At 33.2% G+C, this 24,254-nt stretch overlaps 1 protein-coding gene and 1 long non-coding RNA gene across 5 annotated transcripts in view; both read left to right on the forward strand.

Annotated features, from left to right (window-relative positions):
- The window catches only part of LOC138331117 (von Willebrand factor D and EGF domain-containing protein-like), a 43,843-nt gene extending 29,017 nt beyond the window's left edge, over positions 1-14,826 (forward strand). The window contains exons 8-24 of one of the 4 annotated variants that reach the window (XM_069278580.1): positions 1,172-1,458; positions 2,138-2,224; positions 2,399-2,788; positions 2,986-3,077; positions 4,509-4,572; positions 4,791-4,976; positions 6,142-6,377; positions 7,171-7,405; positions 8,156-8,290; positions 8,758-8,929; positions 9,613-9,800; positions 10,387-10,632; positions 11,038-11,158; positions 11,606-11,744; positions 12,259-12,726; positions 13,339-13,922; positions 14,205-14,826. In XM_069278580.1, the coding sequence (XP_069134681.1) occupies positions 1,172-1,458; positions 2,138-2,224; positions 2,399-2,788; positions 2,986-3,077; positions 4,509-4,572; positions 4,791-4,976; positions 6,142-6,377; positions 7,171-7,405; positions 8,156-8,290; positions 8,758-8,929; positions 9,613-9,800; positions 10,387-10,632; positions 11,038-11,158; positions 11,606-11,744; positions 12,259-12,726; positions 13,339-13,726 (3,434 nt within the window). In that variant the 3' untranslated portion in view covers positions 13,727-13,922; positions 14,205-14,826. The remainder of the gene's footprint in view (positions 1-1,171; positions 1,459-2,137; positions 2,225-2,398; positions 2,789-2,985; positions 3,078-4,508; positions 4,573-4,790; positions 4,977-6,141; positions 6,378-7,170; positions 7,406-8,155; positions 8,291-8,757; positions 8,930-9,612; positions 9,801-10,386; positions 10,633-11,037; positions 11,159-11,605; positions 11,745-12,258; positions 12,727-13,338; positions 13,923-14,204) is intronic. The other 3 variants (XM_069278581.1, XM_069278579.1, XM_069278582.1) reach the window with 3 other exon arrangements.
- A 5,978-nt stretch (positions 14,827-20,804) lies between these two features.
- LOC138331131 (uncharacterized) lies at positions 20,805-22,812 on the forward strand. The gene is made up of 2 exons (XR_011209665.1): positions 20,805-21,140; positions 22,524-22,812. It is a non-coding gene; the product is annotated as an uncharacterized lncRNA (long non-coding RNA).
- Positions 22,813-24,254: the final 1,442 nt, after the last annotated feature.

Consider the following 24,254-nt stretch of genomic DNA (forward strand, 5'->3'; position numbering starts at 1 on the left):
CCAGCAACTAGTACTTCATTCCATATGGAACATAACGCAACGGGATTTTTTTTCTGTATGTATTAATTATTTTTGATAATCAAATCTCGAAGTAACATTAGAAGCTCAAACTATTCAATGGTCGTAAAGTATAGAGTAAAGAAAGTAACTATTTCTCCTGGTATTTTTATTGAGAAAAACATACTATTTGTCAGCAGTGGAACATCTTTGAATTATATCTCTTGTACACATTTGCTATTCAATTTTACACACACATCTTATTTTTTATTTCTGTTGTTGGTTAACAGATTGTGTTATAAGCGACAAAGAAACAGTAGACCCTGCCTCTGACGTCATAATTATTGCTATATTAGCGGTCACTGGATCTCTCTTCGCATGTCTCATTATCTGCGTCTTATTGCATTAGATTAGTTATTGTTCACTTCCTATAACCATTGCTAATTGTAGATCAATATTTACATACCAATCGTCTCATTGTTTTTTCATGATCCCCGTTTTACTTGAGTGTATAATGATGACGGCCATCTTGACAAATACCTGAAATCAGCGTCCCATCTTCCGAAATATGTTATTGCTATTAACACACCAAATATCATTCAAATTCTCTGAAAAAGAACAAATAGAAACAAAACACATATCTTATAGAAATGTTTTTTTCATTCTACAAAGTTTTACCTTAATATTGTTCACGTTCATGTTTAATTATCCTAGACTTATATATTACCTATAAGTCAATATTGTTTTATACATAAATATACTTATGTATAATACCTATATATATTATATACCTGGATAATCTTACGTAAATGGCTATGTGAAATTGAATTTATCAAAGGAGTTCTATAATTTCATAAAGGTTTGTGGCATATCAAACTATTTAACGAGTTCGGTAATTTTCATAATATATAGTAACGAGTGTAAGATTATATTTATCAGAAACCTTTATACCTTAAGTTTCGTCTCTATATCTAAAACATTATGACGTCAAAACTGTATGTGACGTAATGGTAGTGATTTTACACATATGCATGTGTCTTATGCTATTATGACATGGCCGTATGACGTGGCTGAAAGGGTAAGTTTTTAACTTAACTGGCCTGAAATTCTGTCTTACAGTCATTAATACTAATCTTAATTATATTATACGTATACGGTGTTTCCATTATAACAGATTCCCCTCCATGCTATCAACCAGCCAATGTCAAAGTCAAGTTTGACCTCCAATGGAACAATAGCCTGATGCCTCACAATGAAAATGAATTTGAAGTAAGACCTTTCCTTCGTTTCATTTGCGATTTCGAAAGATACGAAAACAACGCCTATTTCTACGTAATCTATTTTTACGTGGACGGAAGCTATGTTAACTTTGGAACCGAGCTGATGGTTTACGACACCGCGGAGGCTTCCGTCACAGAGGACACTCTCATGTCAAAGTTTGGTTTCAAAGCCGGAATAACGGTAACTTAAAATCATGTGTACTATAATATAAATAATAATTATCTTTTTGTCTTGCAATATCTTATGTCCAACCCCTCTCACTATTAGACCATGTCCCCATATCATGAAACAGTCTTAGACTTCAGTTTTTGATCAGCCATTCAAAAATATCGTAACCTTTTGTAACGCAAGCTGTGATTGGCTAAGACTTAACTAAAGACTGTTTCATGAACTTGGAGCCGAATCACGTATCATTTGTAAGTACAGCAGCACTGGGAATCTTTCTACCGGGCACTTACTAGGGCGTGCCTCTATTGACTACTAACACTAGACATGTATATAATTCAGTGAAAATGCTAAATCTTTATGCCCACTGGGATATAATTAGAATACTGCTACACTTTCTAACAACAGTATCTAACAGGACCTCCCTGACTTACATGACAGATTTTATAAACTGAAAAAAGAAATAATTGTTAGAAAATATTTTACTTACGATAGGAAGAATATTGAATTGTAGGAGGTTTGCAAAGTTTTTTTTAAGTAGAAGGTTTAAAAACCGGTGGTCATTTTCTTCAGCAAGTAAAATATGTATTATCATTGATATTTAATATATATTGTTCTAAGTGTATTTCCAGTATAAGTGTATCTTAAATGCAATGTTATCTAAAATTAATATAATTGTTTTAATCTCTCTCAGATTTCATGCACTGTTGGGGCAAGAATATCTAGTAATGGACAAACTGGGTCTTTAGGAACCAGCGAGGGATTCTATGCAGGAATAAAGGTAATTATACACAGCATATATATGTCAGACACAACGCATTCCACAATTATGTTGGCGTTTCATAGTTTGAATTAACATGCAAAATGTGTAGACCTTCCTTCGCACTATTGGTTAGTCCAAGGACATTTGATATTTTGTTTTACTTTGACGAACGGTATATTTGTATTTTTGTAGTTACTGAATCAGTCGATCTCTATTGAACGTGGCCAAAGCAGTACAGTATACTTTGAACAGACTGTTCCTTTTGGATGTACCCTTAGTTCGTCATTGGCCGTGAGTACCGGCGACTGTAAACTTAAACTCTCTATAATAAAAACATCGACAGAGGACGTCTGCCACAGCAACACTATACAACACCGTGGGCTGGATGCTATAGAAATACAGGGATTGACAACAGCTACTGACAGTGATATATGGACTCCACAATCTTACTCATTCGAGTTAGTTTCTGTGGAAAGCATGAAGGGGATATATGGTCTGACTACGCTGCAGTTTCTCTTCCATATAGAAGCATCTAGTTCCCATCATCAGTTCTGGGAACATGTAACATCAGACTCTGTCCAGGTTAGTAATATTCAATTTTAATATGGTAATGACTATATTCAAATATTTGATACTATATGGAATTTTCTATTTTATATATTGACTTTGGAAGCTAAAAATGATAAAAAGATAAAAGAGAAGCCGATAAGAAATGATTGCTCTGAAATGTCTAATTGAACACTGAGCGTCATTTGTATGATCTATTTGATTCATACCAGGTAAACGTGAACGGAGGGACAGATGACCATATTTGGCAGGGGAAATACTGTTATGTAGTCTGTGATCCCCATATGAGGTCGTTTGATGGAATGTAAGTATTGTCTCTTTCTTCAGTTGCTGTTGTGATATCAAGAAACTCAAAAGAAGATATGAACTCTTCTTTGTTTACCATGTACTTCCGCTGCGCTTTGTTATTTTTTTATAATTTGCAAAGTAATTTATAGACAATATATAAAAGCAGTAACAACTCAAAAATGCTATATATTCAAAGGATGCCGACCTAATTTTGAATGACCTTCTCCAGTACTGTGGAAGTCTTAACATTATAGACATTTGATGTATTGCTTACAACAATAAATCTTAAACATGCTTTATGTGAATTCTCTATCTAAAATGAAACTACAACACAATACAATGGAAGGCACGCCACAGACTGATTAAAAACAAGAACAAAACCCGTTGAAATATATGAAGCGGAATAGGACAAGATAATATCGGTCAGTAGGTATTTCAGGAGGTCCTGGAGTCAAGCCTTGGTCTTGCCGCTGCATTTACCTATTATACAATTATGACCAGGTTATGAATATTTGCATGTGGCCTATAGAATATTTAAGCATTATTATCAATATCTTTTGGGGTTTGAAGTCATAGACAAAAAAGGAAGGACATTCTTTATAGACGTGATTAGTTTTTGAATAAGAATGTTCGTCCGTTTTTTTGTCTATGACTTCATAACCCCCAAAGATATTGAGAATAATGCTTATAATTTAATTCAGATAACTCATTCGGGTACTAATGAAGCATCAATTTCCTAAATTTTATTTGCCTTTACAATTAAAACAAATCGAGTTGTCGCGCATTGATATCTTATCCGATAATTCAGTTTGGCCAATGACTGTGCCGCTCATAAATTTCCCACGTTCTGTATTTGTGACGTCATAATACGTGACGTACCATTCTTTTGGTCTATTAAAAAAATAACCTCAAAGATCTAACTAATAGAAATGAGTGTAATATAAGGAAATTAATATTATTTAAATTTGTTACATTTCTCTAAGTGAAAAATAAGGTTCCCAGAGTGCAAATATTACTTTTGACATTTTCACCCAGTATTGTCCAATCATTACACAGCATTTACAGTGAAAAATCGTTTTGGTGGGAATAACTTTTGGTAAATGTCAAAAATATAATATTACATGCATTTTTCCTTTCAGATTTTTCATTTTAATGACTTAGCGGGGAAATCGTGACAAATTGAAATAATATTATACCCGTTGGACTAGTTTAGCCCTAAAATAGAGATGCAGTAAAAAAGTAATAAATATAATATTCATTGTTTCTTCTTGAATAACACTTATATTCCACTCACTCCTGAAAATTCCATTCACGCATTCCAAAAAGAAATATAACTGCTATTCGTCACGAAACAATGAATATTTTTAACTATCTTATTAACTGTGTATTATTGTAGTAACAATTTTATCATAGTACTCGTGATATAGCTTTTCTCTTTCTTTTACAGGCATTACGAATTACAATACGGTGGGAGCTTTCTGCTCTTTAAACATGAAAATATTCCAATACAAGTATGTTCATCTTATGGTTAGGGAAAATAGAACTTCTTGGTTAATGACCACGGATTAAGATAAATGTTAACATTAATGTGAAATAGCCAAATTGTCATTTTCATCGCGAAGCTCTCTATAAAATGGAAGCAAATTGTCTTTCTCGCAGTAATTAAGGGGTTTATCAATAACTTTTGTTCTGATGACTTTTGTTCTATTATATTCAACATGTTTTATAGGTACAAGACGAAATCACGTCATGTAATGGCAACAGACGAACCCCATATTGCGCATGTGGAGTTGTAGTGGCTGCTGGAAGGGATGTGTTTGAAATTTACCTGTGTAATGGGCAGCGTGGGATTAGGTATAAATCATGTCTCGATGATGTTCTGACAGTGGTCAAAAAATCAAACGCGAATTATGAAGTAAGTACAAAGCAGTTCTTAGTAAAAAAAAATCTTAACTTATTAAAATATTTATCACCAAAAACCACTTCTCAAAAACCCATTTATCATTAAGATATATTTTATATGAACTAGATGATCCCCTTTACAATCATTCGTACCTTACATGTGAAAAAAAATCATATCTTAAAACAAAAATATGTAATCTATATATAATTATGTGGATAGAAAATGTATGAAAAGGATGATAGGGAGCCTATTATCTATCTTGACAATTGTAATCTATTGGCGTTATGCTATATATGGGGCTTTCCAAAGGGCTTGTTGTAATGATCATTGAACTTTGATAACGAACTGATATGAGAAAACAAGGATAAATTTTGTTTTATAGTACTAGAACATACAATCGTTTAGGACATTCAAATGGTCCCAAGAGCCTGTGCTTTATGTAATAAATGTTATCCGCCGGTGGTGTACACCAGGGTTCACTTGTTGATCGGAAACTATAATCAAAGTTTATAACATTCATTTCATTTAACAATTTAAAAACAGCTTTATTTATTTATTAGCAATATTATTTTTTATTAAAGAGATGACCCACTTACGGTTTTTGTAAGCCAAAACTTACATTGCAATTATTTAATTATATCAAATGATGATTTTAGAGAATGCAAATTTCAAGTTAGCACATGTATCGTTTTCCACAGAAATTCTATGGCATCAAAATTATCGCATACAAATTAAGATTGAATTTTAAAGTTGTACGATTTCAGTCAATTTTACATCAAAGTATACTTTTGAGAACATTAGAAATTGATTGTTCATATGATAAAGCTTGCGATACAAAGTGAGCCCTGATTTACTCATCTGGATGCCACATTCAATTATCTATGCCACAGACCAATGGGATTCTTTGAGGTTCTGTATAATAGAAAGGCTCCTGGGCACAATGTGATGGGTGAAGGGTCCATTCATATGCTTTCAAGGCTTCAAATGAATTTCGGATCACAATTATACTCTTTTGGTGTTCTTATTATGGGACTGGTGACTGTTATGGACTATGAATTGATTTTGTAGTTTATGAAGGCATCTATTTGTGTTTTAATATTTAATATACTAAAATATGAATTGGACAGATATGCCCTATTAATTGTTAGTAATATATTGTGTTTTTTTCATATTTCAGATATATTTACCGACTGGTTCAGTCATCCACGTGTGGTTGCGAATGCGCTATGGCCTCATAGACATCCACATAACACCCACAGTCCATGAATACAGGGAGAGAATATCCGGTCTCTGCGGGAACTTTGATGGAAACATAGCGAACGATTGTGTCAGTAAAGGTGGTAGTCTGCCTTGTCAGGAACCATTGTCAAGTAGATGGGTCTACCATCCAAACACGTTCACGCAGTCGTATAGGCAAGTAACCAATCATATCAATTTCTATATGTCAGGTTTATTTCTAGACGTTAAGCCTTCACAGAACGTGGATATACAAATATTTGTGCTTTTAATGCCTTATTTTAACACCCCTGGGCCTTAACTGCTTTCAAAAAACTTAAATGATTTGGCATTTCGTAATATGTATTTTCAAATATTTTCTCCTTTTCGTCGACCAATCGAAATGATCCATTTTGTTTCAATGACACTCATTTTCATACTGCTTATAATGTTATTTTACTATAAAAACCTATTTATACTTAAGTACCTAATTTTGCTTTTTATGACAGTAACTGACGTGTAAGTTATCATTTCTGGTATCATGGTATCCAAGGGTTTTAATGGTTTTTGTGTACCTTGTTACCTATATATACCAATGTTCAATAATATTAGGAGACTGATATTGATATTTGTTTTGGAAATTGGTATATCGAAACTATTTCTGCTGTGTTAGTGAAGATTACCTCACCCAATGACATTACTATTTCAAAACAAAGGTATTTTTCTTTTTTTTCTTCATTTTTTTCTTTCTTGATTCTTTTTAAGCCTGTTGGGTTTGCTTTGTTTGCCTTTTTAAAAAAAAAAAAAAAAAAAAAACAACTAACAAATGTTTGTATTCGAAGAAGAAAACAAAAAGGTAGTTGACATTGTAGTGTACCAATGACCAATGACAATTCATATAACTTTTTTTTGCATAAGCAGCAGCTACAATATAATAATTTAAAAAAGATGACTCCAATATTAATTATTTATTTATGTTGTAATTTTACAGCCTAAACCCAACCGATAATCTACTTAACACTGACATCGATACAGACTCTCTACCTTCCTACCCTCAGTCACACAAGACGTGTAACAATGACATCAATGGAACGTCTCAATGTTCCTCGAAGCAGTACGCCACATGTTCTAATCCGGAGAAGCAAGTGAAATGTACTACCAATAAACAAACATTGTGGAGAAAAAATCATACCAACACTTATCCACATCCTGATATAAATAACCAGGTAAGTATATAAGATGAGTGTTAACTTGTATCCGTGATGATTTCGTAAGATAGATTATACAGAAAACATATAGATTATTCCTTAAATTCGTGAGATTTGTCAAATGTTTATAGTGATATGTAATCAATCACAAAAAATACATCAAATGATCGACTGAGTGTTACGAAACTAGACTGTTATATTTCAAATAATTCATATATGATAAGTCATTTTCTCTCCTGACCGCTCTAGTTGACATCATGATAGCAGCCAATCAAAATAAGTATAGATTAAGGAAATGTGAAATTTGGGTTATTTTTCGTCTAAATTTTGATAGTTGTTCACGAAGAAATATTTGAGCACACTTAGTGTCTCATGAGAATAAGATACGCATTGAGGAGAAGTTAAAATAGTCCAAGAATGCCCTCTCTTTTCTATAATGAAAACCTATGAGCAAAAATAGGTAAAAAATGACCAACTTTATAAACGTGCTTCATTGATACATATGTCGGATAGTTGATAAAACAACTGCATGAACAATAATACGTAGCTAGTGTATCAATGAGATCAGGGATGTCCTAAATATTTGAAATTCATCAACCTAATCACAAATTTATAGGTTTGAAAATAAGACTAATTTGGGGGCCAAAGGGGGCCCAAACCATTCTTTTTTCTACAAACCTACTATACCCTGTCGATTTGTGAAATATTTAATGTTTTGTAAATATATGTAATTTCGTTAAAGGAGAAAAATGATATTGTCTTTTGCAGACAGCAGTATTTAATGAATCCGCAGCTGTACGGCTATGTACGGAAGCCCTGAATACCGTTACAAACGAAGCCTGTTCTCAGATTGGATTCAATTCAGTCAGTGATGAGATATATAACTGCGCAGCAGATCTCTTGGTAAGGACCTGAATTTTTAAATTAGTGTACTCGAATAAAATAGAATCAAATACTACTTATTTGGTATTTTACCTGATATTATTTTCTCTTGAATTCAGTTTGTAATTCGTGGCTTTAGATTACGCAATGGCCAACTTGCAGCAATACGTTGTATGAGACCACATACTGTATACATTCATTTATTCTTTTTATTCTAATTCATTCAGAATCCTGAGTGTGCAAATAAGGGTTGTGACAGAACGACTGCTTTGTTAAACAAACACTTGTTTAATTTTTTTTCCTTGAAATAATTTGAAATGCCTGGTATATACGAGCGCATTAAATTAGACTTTTTTATTGTATCGGAAAGGTTTCCAATATACAACAATCTGACGACTGAATGATAACATTACATTCTATATGCAGGTGCATATTTAGATAACTAAATATGGCTTCAATCGAATAAAGACTAATTTTTATTTAAAAAGCTTACTGGAGACGAACATTGGATCAAGTTTGCCATAGACAGAAGTGAAAGTTTGTGTCTAGAGACGTTAGAAAAGAATACAACTCTACAGGAGGAGAACCCAGATATAAGTAACATAATAAGGAATAATACCTGCCCTTTAAACTGCTCAGAACGTGGATCTTGCTCGAACGGTAAGGACATTCCCTGGACATGTAAAAAGCATTAATACCATTGATGGTGGATTCATTTTATTATCCGATATTCCGAAGATTTGTTTGCAAAAGCTTGGTCATAATAAAATCAATTCTTAAGCAGTTGGGAAACAGTTAAATGATTGGATTAAATGATAAAGACGTTTTAATAAAACCAATGGATACTTATGGTATTGAATATGATCATTTATGATCAATATCTTGAAATGCTAGAATCATACCTGGTTTCTACTTTATTTAGCTTCATGTCAATTTGAGACATTTCGTATGCTTCATTAGTAATAATTAAAATTTAAGAATTGACACTATATGGATTGCACGAGGTTTGTATCGATGGATGCTAATATATTTTGACAGTAAAGAAAGCAACGAAATTATAATGATGATGTCGGTACAGGATTATGCACATACACATATTTCGTTTTATCTCCCCTTACAGAGAAGCATCGATTGTGACGTCATTATCTTGTCTTATTTTCGCGTCGTTTTCACATGACGTCACAATAAATACATATACATAAGGGAAATACAAGGACGCAATTTTGACTAGGAAATAAAATCAAATATAAAATGTATGGTGAGCTAAGCTTATCACTTGTGCAATAGATTAATGAAAGAATAGAAATGTTTTTTGTCCTTCTGAAACTATTTATTCAATACAGGTAAATGTATGTGCCAGGAGCGATTTGCCTCAGACGACTGTTCCTTTGACCTCAGCAAACCTCTAGAGATTCTTGGGATTGAGAGTGGCGATCTCTATAATATTGATGACGGCTATAGTTACGTCGTGGTAGAGGGACTGGAATTTCCTTCTGATGTCGACATCATTTGTCAATTCAGTTGTCAAGTTGTGAGTAACATCAGTTACATATAAAAAGATAAAGCCTTTCCCTTACATTATACTACAACGTATACACCAGTTGTTCCATTTCTATTTCCTTTAAGCTGGACATTCAAGAAGAATAAAACATTATTTACTTGAACAAAACATTTTTCCAATATGTATCTGCAAGTGAGTCGTTAGAAAAAAGTGAAAAGATAATATTTCAAATTTGGTTCCTTTTTTGTAATTATGTAGGGGTAGCAGGTGCAATTATAAAGTAAATATATTTTTTTTAAATGTGGGTATTTTAGTATCACAACTGAGAACGGCATTGGTCCGACATTGCTTATCGGGTAGAAGTGATACCAGTGACTGGTAGAAATGAAAAAAAATCAGTAAAATTTTACAAAAAGCAACGCAAAAATTATTACTACAAATATAACGTAAAGCTACACGAGTTGTTTTCAACAACTGATTGATATGTCAAATCGAATGTCTTTCCCCCACAGCTTACATTGCAGATTGCAATATCGGTAAAACAATCTCTTGTTATAATTTGCTTAACTTCATTGTAGATATGTCACATAACCACTACACTGTGTTGTATTTACAGACGTTAGTCGGAGAGATAAGTCATACACTTGACGTGTTGAATGTAACAGCGGATTTAAATACCTTGTTTGCCATTATATGTGAGCTACCTGTAATAGACACTCCAACCGATCGACTTGGAATCGAGTACAGTGTGTCTGTTGCTGTGGACGGATTTGGATTTAGCGAAGCAATCAATTTTGTCGTGATTGATACAGCATGTCAGTATCATGTTAATAGTTCTGGAGTAATCACATTTTACATCAAGGTTTGTATATCGTTGTAACGGTTGAAATACAAATGAAAGCAGTATAAGTAGTATTCTATCATATTGGATAGAAAAGAGTTTTGTTCAAACAAAAACACATTGTTCCCTTTTTGAAATACAATTAAATATTTTCTTTATTCCCCGTAACATTGTGTTAATAACCATATCGCAACAGTTCCATTTACACCACAAAACGACGCCATACAACATACAACTCAGTTATATTCATGATTTATTCACTCTTTGATAATAAAACTACGATTTTCGTATACATGTATATCCTTATCTGATTCCTTAATTTCATATCAAATGTTATCTCCCTTTTTGTTTGATTAAAGTTTCCGTAAGTAAAGTCAAAGTTTTATGATATTTCAGCTTGATGTGCTATTATTTTTGTATTTTTAGGACGGATTTTGTTTCATTAACGGGACATGCTACCCAGAAGGATCCTACAAGGAGGACGCTTTATGTTTAGAATGTAGACCCAGAGAGGACCTTTACATGTGGTCAAATTCTACTAAAGAAGGTAAGTGATTGATGTAATGGAAACAACAAAAAGTCATAAAGGGTATACGTTGTCATCTTGAAAAATGGACAGTTGTTTCGTAATGTGTCTTTGGTTTTTGGCATAAAATTACCACTTTTCATTAAAGATATTCCACCGCTGATAGAGCATAACCGATACTGATCATTTGCTTTTGATGCACGCGCAACCAGGACTTCATTCCGGTACATCATTATTCATTTTTGATATTTTAATCTTGAAGTAAAAAAATGCAAGCTCAAACTTTTCAATGGTGGTTATAGAGAAAAGTAAGTAGCATAAGGAAAATACATATTCTCCTGTTCTTTTAATGATAAAACATACTATTTGTCAGCGGTGGAGGATCTTCGAATTATATTTTTTGTATACATGTTGTACATATTTTTACACACACACACATCTTATTTCATTTTTGTTCTTGATTTACAGATTGTATTGTAAGTGACACAGAAACATTAGATCCTGCGTCTGACGTCATTACCATTGTTATATCAGCGGTCACAGGATCTCTCTTTGCATGTATCTTTATCTGCGTGCTATGGTGTATTTTCAAAAAGACAAATATGAGGTGAATAAAACATTTAATAATTTTATTCATAATACTATTTATCACATAATCCGCCTGATATCCAGTGATTTCGCCAGTGTAATATTTTCGCATATGTCACTAGTGTAACATTATCCGGAGCGATTTTCATTGGCTGGATATTCATAGTCACGTCAGACAGGCACAATATAATGAAGTTATTACTCATGTAAGATCCGATATTTATTAAATCATAATAAGTTTATTCAAAAGTATATGATATAAAGTTGAATAAGATACATATGTTTGTTTTATAGTTCTCCATTCATGAAACAAATGTGATTTTATTTTTCATCCTGTGCCTATTGTTTCCATCAGTCGTACCCGCGGTATAATTCTATATCATTAGGCAGGCGGGCTAACCTTTTGAGCTAGATATTCTGGAAATTCAATTATATGACCTCGAGAGGTTTTCATGAAAATACATATATCTGGATAATTTTTAGAGTTTTTATATCCGATATTGCTCTCCCAACGAGCGTTTTATATGTTTCAGCAATCAAGTTAAAAGAACAATATCGGTTAATGATTCCTGCAATAACAATGATAAGCAGACAACCATTGCCAGTCAGTATTCAAATATAGAGGAAAGTAGGGTTCAAATCGAACCAGAAAATGAAACAAAAAGAACAAACCTGGATAGCGATATAAACCTGTATACCCCAAACGTGGAGAAAGGCTACAAGTTTTGGGTATCTAACGAAAACCAACCGGCGACTGATACTGGTGCTAACAATCTGTCGATCAGAGAAGATGGCCAGGAATGTGACTCGGAGCAGCCGTCGAATATTTCAGCTGATGAAGGGAGACGAAAGAAGAAGAAAACGAAAAGGAAAAGAAAACGAAGAAAAATTGAGCCAGAATGTTCAATCGGAGATCTAGCGATTATTACCGAGGAATACAATGACAGATGGGAGCAGAACAAATCAAGGAGGAAAAGCAAAAGACAAAAACAGGACATCAGGTAAAGACAGTTGTTACAATTGGTTTGATTAGTTTAACGTCCTATTAACAGCCAGGGTCATTTAAGGACGTGCCAGGTTTGTTGGTGGAGGAAAGCCGGAGTACCCGGAGAAAAAACCACCGACCAGCGGTCAGTACCTGGCAACTGCCCCACATGGGATTCAAACTCGCGACCCAGAGGTGGAGGGCATGTGGTAATATGTCGGTACATCTTAACCACTCGGCCACCGCGATTGAAATATCTCTATAAAGAGTTAAACGCAATGGTATATGTATATAATGCTTGATTCGAATACCTTTATAAGCCATATCATTGTGCCTCTATTGTAAACTCTTTTAACAATAAAACTGTATTTATGGTGAAGGTTATTTTTATGTTGTCAAGTAAACGACATGTCTATGACAATTGCATTAAACAATCTAAAGAAAAAAGGCGGTTAAAACAATTTACAGTGCGATTTATTTTTAAGTTCTAACCGTCCACGGAATATCAAAAATAAAAAGGGTTATGTTGGTTTATAGTATGAGGCTAATGATAAATCGATATAAATACACTTCTACGGGTTTTATTAATCTTTTAACAAATTGCTGATTTATTCCTTCGATTATTAAGCAGTCATCGTCTGAATAAAACCAACAAAGCCGACGATAAATGTAATGAATATGATGATGTTACATTTGCTGCCCTATCGAACGACGGGACATATTGGAACAGAACAACAGAGTTGAAGACAGACACTGATGACAGAAGACTAGATATCCTCGTTAGGCCATCCAATAAACCGAACCAGGAAGGAAGGCTTAACAAAGAATATTCGAAGACAAGCACAGGAATCACAGAAGCTGAAATAGTTAAACAAACCTCGAACCCAAGTCCACGAATGTCCGATAGCCCTAGCACAGAAAAAGGCTTCAATGATGACAAATGCATTACCAATCCACCAGAAACCACAGTTGCATTAACCAATATATCTAGAATCGGCAGATGCTATATTGAGTGAACCAAATATGTCGGAATCCATAATAAAACCAGATAAGCCAAAGAATAAACGAAAATCAAGGAAGAAAAAGAAGAGAGAGCATCAGGACGAAGAACTAGAATCGGCCATGGTGGCTATGACTGAGGAACAACATACGAGGAGACGAAAGAAGAAATCAAAGAAAAGGGACATTGAACACATGGATGATATCGGGTAGGTAAGGAGGATGTGATCGATGAAAGTTATCTGAAAATCAAACGAAGCAAATGAAGCATTGGTAATTTTTTACTCTATTTCAGCATTATATATTAAATAATATTGAGTCTACTTTACATTCTAATTATTTTGTTATGCATGGAAAGTACATATTGAATGTTGCCACGCTGACAAGGATAAGACAACAAAAGAAAGCTTAAATGCTTTGATATATTTACACTGTATACATCAACCAATTCGTATTTATCTGTGCACTTGTTATTTTTGTTTTGTTTTTTTTCAGCAAAAATGGTGAAGAAAAGTTAAACTTTTGCTCAGATGAAGGAGTTCATGTCGTTACTGAGCAAAAAGATTGAGCTTCGAAAAATTGTACCAAAATAGAAACTGGTAATGATACAGACAGAATAACACCGAGCCAAACTGACCTCAATCTTGATATCCCAAGGATGAATAACACGGTGACGATGACGCAAACATCGAAACACAATCAGTTTTCTCTGTTACTTCCGACAATTTGCACACAGAAAAGATTTGTTGTACTGGTTAAGTCGGTATTACCATCGTAGACAGTAACAGATCAAAAGCAAAAGAACACATTTGAAAGGACCTTTTTTCAATACACGAGACGGGGAGATTATGATTGATATTGTGTTATCCGGAATTTATTTCGGCGTGATATAACTACTTTTTTACCCATTTGGTTACTGTACTTACCTTATTTCAGTTACGCAGCTCTAATGCGATCAATTCTTGAAACATTTTAAACAAGGGCGACAAATCCACTATTTCCAAACCTTAGACATGAAGGGACTATCCTACATTTGCATGCATTAGACACCCATATTCTGAAGGGAAAAATAGTTAAGATGAAATATACATAGTTATAAAAATATAATATAATATTTATTATAGATAAATGATATGTAAAATGTACATAAACAGTCAAAATGATTGTTAAAAAAATTGAATTAATATACATATTTATTTTATGTAGTTTATGTATCACGAAATATACATGATAACAATAATAATTTAACGGTAAAGTGGCCTGCACTTGAAATTACGATTGATGAGCATTGCACTGAAGAACAACATCTTCTTGTTTATAAATGTAGATCAGTTATCTTATTAAAATGTCCCGTATTTACAACGTTAAAACAAATTCTTGTTTTTATAATACAATGCGTGTTTTCTTAATATGTTTTGTTATATATAATAATGTTTTATCATATATCAGAGAAACACATTTTAAAAAATAATGGCATTTTATTAATTCGTGCCCTATGCGCGTCTCGAGCTGACGATCTACGGCACCCAATCGCCTAGCCAAATATACCTGCGACTTTTGCCATCGCGCCACATCCACGTCCCCAAAAAATGATGTTTTAATGACAATTAAGACATAGTCGGTTCAATATGCTGACATGATCACTTTTGAAATTATCGATTAGATTATTTGAGTTCCTGGATCGCAGTGTATATACATACATGTATACGAATTGTACAGCTATTTTATCAATGTTTTATCTAAATACATGATATATTTTTTTCATTATTCTGTATTCTTTAATATTTGTGATTTTTACTTATCATATATCAGTCATGAATTTCAGGAGTCGATATGGTGCCATATTGACCAACTAGATGCATTCACTCAGGTTATCAAATGTCTATCGGCTAATTAGCATTAACATTGTCTAACTAATGATTATAATTATACTAACAAAAAGAATACGATATGTATAATGTTACTAGTGTGATAATATATCCAATGTACAGAACCTATTATATATCAAATTTGATGGTGTTGTCGTTTTATCATTTTTATGTGTAATATTATGTGTTTTTATATTTTGATAACGATTGTTTTGCCATAACATGAATGAATTAAAGTTTATTAAATGGTTATTGTGTTTTTAAAAGATTGTTAAGATGGTTGTTTATCAGTCATGTTTTTTTAGATTTCATTCACAAAATGCAAATAGCTATCTATATGGATAAAGAAGAACCTACATATTGTAAAAAAAAATCTTTTTTGCACTGTCTTAGAAAGAGCGTAAACACACTTCTTCAAATTATAGGAGCCTGGTAGATGTGATTGGCCAATATTATGTTTATATGTCTTTGTTTCATTCTGTATCAGAACTCATGCTCATATATATCAGATCACCGTTACGGCCCAAGGGCCTCTTGTTATTTTACCTCATTGTTTGCTGTATTTTGGTAATTGAAAGACGTGGTAGGATCTCCCAGATTATATGGCGTGGCTTGGAATACCTGTAAAATAAATCAAAGATGGTCATTTATTAGTCATGCTTTTTTTCCATTTCATTCACAAAATTCAAATGGCAATCTATATGGATAAAGAAGAACCTACATATCGTAAAAAATCAATCCTTTTTGCACTATCATAGAAATATCGCTAACATACTTCAACTTTAAAAATCCAATATGGTGCTTGTCAGCCATCTGTTTGTCTGGGTTTTCCAAAATTCAATAAGCACCACTAGGGTCCAAAAAAATGTTTTTATTTTCATTTTACCTCATTGTTTGCTGTATTTGGGTAATTGCAAGACGTGGTAGGATCTTTCAGATTATATGGCGTGGCTTGGAATACCTGTAAAATAAATAAAAGATGGTTGTTTAACAGTCATGTTTTTTTTCATATTTCATTCACAAAATGCAAATGGCAATTTATATGGATAAAGAAGAACCTACATATTGTAAAAAAATCAATCCTTTTTGCACTGGGAGAGGGGTGCTAATTGCGGCGATTACAATATGTTTATAACGAACTATGCTCAAAACGATTTAATTCAACCCCGAAATTCGTTAGAATAGTTTGTTACAATGTAGTTGTTTAAGTAGTTTCCAATACCAGCGAGGTTTTTAATTTCGTTAATTTCGCAAATCTATCAAAATTTGCTTAATTCAATACCTCGCGAAATTTATCAAATTCATGGTTTTACATATTAAAGCATTTCCTATGAATTAAGCTACAAAGTTAATTCGCATAATTAAACCCCCACAATTTATTTCTAAACAGTAATTCGCGAAATGTTATGCCCGAGAAATTGAACTTTTTATACGTTTTATTCAAGCTACTACAATTATCATAACACATTGAGATGTGTGTGTATACGAAGCACACACTATTATGCCATACTATCCTGCTTATTGTCGTCGGGAATTAGATAATATTTATCAGAAGGTGTCTGTGTGATGTAGGCTATCTGTGGAATATAGTACTAATGTTGAAAACTATTCGGCTACACGTTGTCAGTTATTTCAAATGTACACATACACAATATGTGAATAGCTGAAGAACTCTCTTTTCCAGATATCTTTAGATAAGCAACATTATTTGTTTGCATTTGATGCGTATTTTCAAACAACGTGTTCATATCTTGAATTTATTTAACAAAATCTTAAACAATGTATGATTTTGTTACTGGCGTGATATATACCGGTACGTGCGGTTAATACATGTGTGATTATGTTAAACTGTTTAAGGTAGTTAAATATTATTATCATAAACAGAATTCCTAAACCTACGCGTTGGCCTAAACATACAACGTATTGTGTTACAGAATACCTACTGATGTTTTGTTGTAAAATTAAATGCTTCCCCGGTACTATCTATAATTGTATCCTAGTGGACATTATCATAATAAAACACACCAGGAAGTTCAGTAAAGTCAAATAATGTTGAAAACAATTATATGTCTTAATACCAAGATCGTGTAATTAACTCTAAATTATAGGGCTATTTACAATAAGCGGTATACGCATACGTATACATGTACGGATAAGTATTTGAATGGGAGTAATCCTTATTTATAAAGTGTTTTATAAATGTATAATTAAACTAATATCATCATTATTTATTTTGATTGGATTTTATTGGTTGTGAATATCCTAGCGTGTATTGTTCAATGTAGTCTCTTAATAGCTATCTGCTTGACCTAGATTGCATGATGATCATTGCATGGCAATCGTGTCTTCTCGGTGTACCACCGTAAAGGAGTGTCACTGTATGCTAATTATTAATGTGGCTCGTCGAATCGGGCACTATGGTGACAGATTTCGGCTGTGACGCACTATCGCATTAGCGATCCCAACATGCGACAGTGCGCTATGCGAAAATTGACAGTGAGGCAATGCGTCAAGCGAAGAGCGACAAACCGCCATCAGACATTGCGCCAAGCCACGAGCGACAATGCGCAATGTGACAAACACACTGTCGCATGGCGCTATGTCGTATGACGCATTATAGCTCTTTCCTTGGCGCACTGTTGCATGGAGCATTGCCGCCAGTTGCGACCCCTTCATGCAAAGTTTCGACAATGCGTAATGCGACAGTGGGGCATTTCACCGAGCGAATAACGACTAAGTGACAGTGCGCAAAGCGAAGAGCGGCAATGCGCCATGCGACTGTTTGCCAAGATAGAGCAACATTGCGCCAACTGATAAGCGCAAATGCGCCAAACGAAGTGGCGACAATGCGCATGCAAGCGTGCGGAAATGCGCCTTGCGACAAACACACTGTGCATGGAGTATTGTCTTATTGCAGATTGTCGCTATTCTCTTGGAGCACTGTCGCATGGGATATTGTCGCCAGTCGCGACTCCGCCATGCTAAAGTGCGACATTGCGTCATGCTACAGTGCGACAATTTACCAAGAAAAGAGCGACATTCCGACAGTTCGCCAAGCGAAGAGCGACGATGCGCCAAGTGATGAGTGAAAATGCGACAATGTGCAATGCAACAGTGTGGCAATGCACCATGCGATAAACAATCTGTCGCCATATTACCGACTTGCGTAAATTGTTATTCCTACATTATTATGAGTAGATTTACCCATATACAGAGAAAGCAGCCTGCATAACGGGAAAGCATTTAGAGAACATTTATGGCCAAGACACTCACAGAATCGTTCAATGTGTTTGTACATATTTGTATGAATCAAATTTACTATCATTGTATTATACCATACTGTGTAGTTGCCTTTAATTTGTTATAGCGAGGAATTTAAGAATTCGTCTACATTAGCTAAATGTATACATCGCGGACATTAGCAAAGCTGTGTTTTTACCTATAAAAGAATGTCCTATGAATTGCGCTTCCAAAGACTATAAAGATAATTCGCCAAAATAACCCTCGATAATAAGTTCCACATAACAAAACAATGCGCCTGCAAAGTTTATAGATGTTACACAACATGAGGTTGTCGGATGTAATTTGCATCACATGAGTGAGTTATCTTATAGAAATTATAAAATAATAAAGCTTAGAATAATTTCCATATCAAATAGTCGTGCGACCTGTTTCTAACGCAATAAAATGATCTACAAGCAAGCCAGATAAATAGTTACTTTATTCGCCGATTTATGCAAATGAAATGTGTTACTATTCAGAAAAATAAAATACTTAGATAATGCATCGACCACAAACGTATTTAGCTATGAATTCCCCTTTGTTATATACCCATTTACAATGGATTCACAAGTTTCTAGCCAATTATTCCATATCGTATTTAGTAATCAAATGACCCCCAGTCTAATTAGAGGCAGGTGTTGAGATACCAAGCTAACCTAGTATCAACTCTAATTTTGCAGAATTTTTAGACGATGTCAAAATGAAATGGACAGATAAAATATGACATTTAAGCATTGATAATTCCGCGTAGCGGATTCTCACAAACATTTTGCAAACAAACAGTATTCCATATTCCGATGAAATTAGAAAATAGGCAATATTTATTTTTTCCAGACTACTTGCTGAAATAAAATAAATTTATCGCGTACGTAATATTCCACTACTATTAACAAGGGGTTACTTTTTTCCAGTTTGTGACATCACGGTAATACCGTGTTTTCTCGTCATTCTTGGATGTTTTTTTCTTTTCATTTAAGCATTGATATCACTATTTTTAACTTCATCGGGGTATGGAAGAAATTTTCTTTGCAAACTGTGTGAATCACAAAAGTTTGCGAACAAAATTTCTAATAATATTGACATCAATACTTATCATTAATTTTTCAAAATACTTAATAGCACAAAATGCGTTTAAACGAACAAATCCATTGATTTTATTAAGGGATTGTTTTCTCGGAGTTTTTCTTCATAGAAAAGAATCAGAAAGTCGGATTTAGTACGAAAACAAATATAAAACTATAGTATTAGGAAAAATAGATTCAGTCAATCAGATCCAGATCTAGTTTGAAATATTGATAATATACTGATAGAATAAACAGTAAAATAAAACGATCAGAATGCACATTTCGCCATCTGCGTAAACTATCAACTATTTCCGGCATCCCATATATCGAGTCACCGTTACAAAATGTTAAAAGAATTTAAAATTAATATCGGTAATAATGTGATGATTTCGCGTCATCACATGGCAATGTTCAGTAATAAATATTAGTAACTGATACAAAATTCTAGTCTAGTACAATTGCCAATTTATGATGAGCAATAATTACGAAAATTCCATACGTAATTATAGTCTAATGCATTTTTAACGGGGCCTAAAAGAGAATTTTCAAAACAAATATTTAATAAAACATATTTGTCGACCATTTATTAACTTTATATTCATGACTCTTTTCTGTACTTATAAAAAATAAGTGAACAACCTTTCTGAATTTTGTTATAATGTATGTTGTATCTACTTTTCTACTGATTGGTCATTTAGTAAAATATAAAATAAAATGTTAATTTGAATTGAACTATAACCAAATTTGTCTTTTCTCTTCGTAACTGATCTTGAATTTGAACTGTAAACCTCCTTATTTGTAAATCGTATTAAAATGAGCAAGGTAGACCTGTTAGTTATACTAATTTGTAAAATAGTTCATATTGTTATAGTAAGATATTCGTCGTATGCGGATACGATAAAATGATTCTGATAATTCCTCTAAAAAATCGAGGACTTATTATTGAATGTCCCTACACAATGTAACCTGCTAATAGGTCACCAGTGTACTATCGCCGCATCAACACAATTACTGATAAACATCACATCTAAAATGCCAGTAGCAAATTTCATCGAAAGCCTTAGAAGTCCAATTAATTAATTAATACCATAAGAGATTGTATCGTCAAACATATGTTGTTTACTCACTGGTATATTTACCAGCGCGTGGTTCAACGAAGCAATTCAATTGAAAATTTTACGCGCCAGGAACAAGTCTCAATTAGTAGCAGAATGAAGGTAAGTGATAGCTTCTTGAATTATATATGCAATTTTTAGATTGAAAGTTTTGCTAAAAATCAGAACTAATCTGGTAAATATATATTCTTATATTCACTTTTGTTTGAAGCCATTTACTATTACCGAAGGGAATGTCCCAATACTATATATCTTTTGTCACAGTTCAAATATTAGTTCAACTACCTACATAAATCTAGATTCGAAAATATGTTCTGTAAGTAGGAATGCATGGAATATTTGTTCTTGATTAAATGATTTGCTATTGATATATTCTTTACACAAGTAAGAGTATTGGATGTTAATGAGTGCCTACTTATGCAGATATCAGCTTATTTGCCTACCTGTATGTCGGCAAATTCTTCTGGCTTTCTTTTAGATGTTTTAATAAGTAGTAAAACATGTCACACAGCTATAGATTATTGGATATGGACTTTATTTTTTATTTTTTTCTTGAAAGTTACAAAAGATTTTTTTTTTTTAAGAATCGCTCATTTGAAATTAATACCATATCCACTCGTTGCGTAACCTCTATAACTAAACATTAGCTACCACTGTATGGGTGATCTAAGGTCAACATCCCAAATAATAATGCCGCAGGAGGGATGTCACTTAGCACAAAGCCACATATACATATACTAAATTTAAATATGGCTTACAGCGGAACTTAGTTTCTACTAACTCTTAAACCTCAAATAAATTCGAAGTACTTTGCCGGGACCGGCCGAATTTGCTCTTATTCTTTTTCTTAAAAAATCACTTTCGATTTAGGAAAGTTAAAAAAAAATAGAAAAATCCCACCTAGAGTTTTGGTCCAAATGGCAAAGATCATACTTTATCATATCAATCCGTCGAAAATGACGATTGAATAAAAGGTTCATTAAGAGTTTCAACTTTTCATTGAAATACTTTTGACTTGCTTTTCAGCTAACATATGACAATCAAATCAAACGTTAAATAATTAAGCGTTTTAATGTTCATTTAAAAGAATGTAATTTTCCTATTGCATTGTCTTCTTAAAAAAAACCTTGTCAACATTGGTAAGCTGGTTCACCGATTGATTTAATCATTAAAACATTAAAAGTATGCATTAATAAGTGTTAATTAGGGCTTCGAACTTTTCAATCGATGATATAGACTTACATTACACACTCTCCTTTACTCTGATATATTGTTCCAGTTAATGATTATGCAAACTTGGTCACTCCAGATTACATTTGTACAAATCTGGTTGTTTCAGTGTATAATTATAGAAATCTGGTTATTAAAGGTTATAATTATACAATATTAGTTATTCCAGGTGATCATTTAACAAACGTGGTTATTTCAGGTAATAACTATGTAAACTTCTTCCATTTGCTAAATATAAATTCTTGGCTTTTCCAGGTGATAGCTTTGACAACCATTGTCCTCCTCCTGCTTGGAGCAACCTTGACCACAGGCCAAGACTGTTTGGTCCGGTCAGTTCTGTTGACCTGTAAACAACAGGCACAACAACGTCTTAACTCGTGCCTGCCTGTATGTGATGGAGCCTTTGGCAAGAAAAAGACAGCCTGTAAGCTGGGTTGCTATGAGGGACAGGATGGTTACCAATCACTCTCTGCATGTATCAACTAAAGACAATGGCTGTTTGTAACAGCCTTGCTGTAATAAAATGTTTAAAAAAACTAAATAATGGGTTCTTATGACATTTATAACCTAGTATTGATGTATATTTTTCAAAATATTTTCGACGATCTAAGTACAAACTGACTGGCTTTTACTACACATTGTGTTTTCGTGATTTAACACAGAGGGCTAGAGTTGGTTGCGAGTTCCTAGTCCCATTTGATAAACGAAACTAGGAACTATACCCTACTTCTGTTAAACTTATACGCAGCTAGGAACCAGATCAGAGTTTCGTTTAACCCAAATACGGGCCAACGAACGGAGTTCCGATGATTCCTAACTCTAATATCATATGCGGTTACATGTGTAATAAAGGAATCTCAATTCATTGATTTTAGAAACAATAAAACACTGAAAAAAAGTCTATAGTGCATATTTCCCTAAACGGATATGACACCCCAACCCGAGTCCCGTTTAATTTACACAGAACTAGGAACTTCATCAAACTCATGAATATTCTTCAATTATTCATGAATGTTTTTATGCAATTCTTGAACTTCAACTTCATGAATAATTACAGAAAAACTATTTCATGAACATTCATGAATCATTTCATTCATGAATTCCTGAATGTTCATGAATCACATATATTCATTAAATCATGAACATTCACGAACAACCCATTCATGAAAATTCATAAAAAAGTTATTGCATATTTTAAGAATATTCATGAACAGAAAACGTCATGAATAATTACTGAAAAACTATTTCATGAACATTCATGAATCATTTCATTCATGAATTCATGAACGTTCATGAATCACATATATTCATGAAATCATGAACATTCACGAACAACACATTCATGAAAATTCATAAAAGGTTAATGAATATTTTAAGAATATTCATGAACTTAAAACCATCATGAATGATCATGAATGTTTATTCATGATAATTCATGAGTTATTTATGTCGCAGAAGTATGCACAAACAATTCATGAATATTCATGAAACTTCATGAACTGGAAGAATTCATGAATATTCATGAACTTGGGTCGTTTTCATGAATGCAAGTTGGAGTGATAATTTAATGAACTCTGCTGGGGGGTCCAGAATAGAAATTTCAAACCAATGACAATTTCTATTGGAATCAATTCAATATTTGATGAAACAAATTCTTATGACAATAGGTATAATCCATATATTAATATGTAACATCGGAAGAGTTTAACATCACCAATCACAACAGCTTACTGTATTCATTATATTTTCATACTGCCAGAGATACGTATTCACAAAATCTGTTTGAGCGATACGCAACAATAAATTTCATAATACATTCCAAGTAAATTAATATATGTCCAAAATAAACATATAGTTGTAAAGCATGATAGTTGATATAGGAAATTTAAGTCAATAACATTTGACAAAAAATCACAAACCAATATCTATGCAAAATCACTATAGCAATATCAGTGTGCAACAATTTCTTGTTAAAAAGAACTGCAG

This window comes from Argopecten irradians, chromosome 9 (genome assembly GCF_041381155.1).
Source record: "Argopecten irradians isolate NY chromosome 9, Ai_NY, whole genome shotgun sequence".
NCBI lineage: Eukaryota > Metazoa > Mollusca > Bivalvia > Pectinida > Pectinidae > Argopecten > Argopecten irradians.